At 44.9% G+C, this 1,345-nt stretch overlaps 1 protein-coding gene across 1 annotated transcript; it reads left to right on the top strand.

The window, feature by feature from the left end:
- Positions 1–531: 531 nt before the first annotated feature.
- Positions 532–1,288, top strand: Pmar_PMAR028339 (hypothetical protein; the record flags this gene model as incomplete). Its single annotated transcript, XM_002767991.1, has 4 exons — positions 532–574; positions 618–754; positions 995–1,138; positions 1,197–1,288. Coding segments are annotated over 4 exons (416 nt in total), but the record flags the coding sequence as incomplete, so codon positions are not given.
- Positions 1,289–1,345: the final 57 nt, after the last annotated feature.

The following is a 1,345-nucleotide window of genomic DNA, read 5'->3' as shown; positions in this document are numbered from 1 at the left end:
GTTTCACACTGATTTTCATCAACCTCAAAAAGTAACACACATTTGCATATCAAATTGGCACGCACTGTATACTCCTACACTGATCTTTATAACTTCTGATACCACACGATAACGCTCGTGGAGGTCAATGAGATGGGCCCGTGCATGTGTATGACTTGATGCTAGGCGTTATTCGGATGCTCGAAATTTTTGTGAAATCAGTTGTGTCCTGTCAGTTAGTACAGCTGGTCGTGGAGAAGTACAGGGGAGTAATAACACCACTGGAAACTTGGGAGGGCTCAATCGTCGTCGTTGCTCATTAGATGCTGCAGTACATCAAAATCATCGTCAACAGCAGCAGCAGCAACAACGCGATGTGGATGCGGATCGGCGAGCTATGGGTAAGTCAGTTCATTTTGCCTCAGAGTAATTTATCTAAATTCGATAATACAATGTAGTTGGTTCCTATCAGTGAATTGTCTTAGATTGTAGTTTTTTGAGGGTTTTCTTGCCATTTCAGAAGCAGGGGCGGAAATTCGACGTCGACTGTCAATGATTTTACGTGTCTTTTTCCTGGCTTTCGTGCTGGACCTATGTAAGTGAGAGACTCGCCCGACCAGTGTTTCACCTCAATTCAGCTATCAACGGCTACTACTTGATACTGGTGATGAGCATTCTATACCTCATGCGCTTGGATGAGCTCATGAAGAGGGTTTGGCAAGCCAGAGGGGCGCCTGGCGCTGCTATCGGTGCTCGCCCTTCTCTAGATGTGCAGGTCAGTGAAATTGGAAAAAAGTTTATAGGTGTTGAAACCAAATTTTTACGATTTATCGATTATCAGTCGAAAATAAGCAAAGTCGAAATAGTTGCATCAAAAATTATAAAATTTTTTCATAGCCTTTTCATTTTTTTCTGTTCGCTGTGGACACTTATCACAAAAATTGGTCACCAGTGTTTTTAGTGATGAAATTCTGGACGAAGGCGCTCATTGTGAAGGGTGATGGTTTGTGTTCAGCTGAATAGGTTGGATCGATTACGTGAACGGAGGGCGAAGCGAGATGAGCTGATTCAGCAGGAGAAGGAGAAACGCGCTGCTGCAGTGAGGGAAAAAATACAGGAGCGGGGAGAGATCACAGAGGAGACAGGGATGGAGATGCAGGTGAAGTTTTTTTTTGGGGGGGGGGGGTGTTGGTTTTGCGAAACACATGTGGCTTTAGATCTACGAGGAACTGTATGGCTCGTCGCCAACACCAGAAGAGATAATAGACGCCTCATTGAGACCGCAGCATAAGAAAGACATCGTGGCGAGGTATTCTAGCTCTTATTTGAGAGCGATTCCGGTTGGGTTGTTGTCGCCTCGATCCTG

Source organism: Perkinsus marinus (assembly GCF_000006405.1).
Source record: "Perkinsus marinus ATCC 50983 genomic scaffold scf_1104296969224, whole genome shotgun sequence".
In the NCBI taxonomy this organism is placed as follows: Eukaryota; Perkinsozoa; order Perkinsida; family Perkinsidae; genus Perkinsus; species Perkinsus marinus.
The sequence above is the reverse complement of the archived record's forward strand: the minus strand, read 5'-3'. Positions and strand labels throughout refer to the sequence as shown.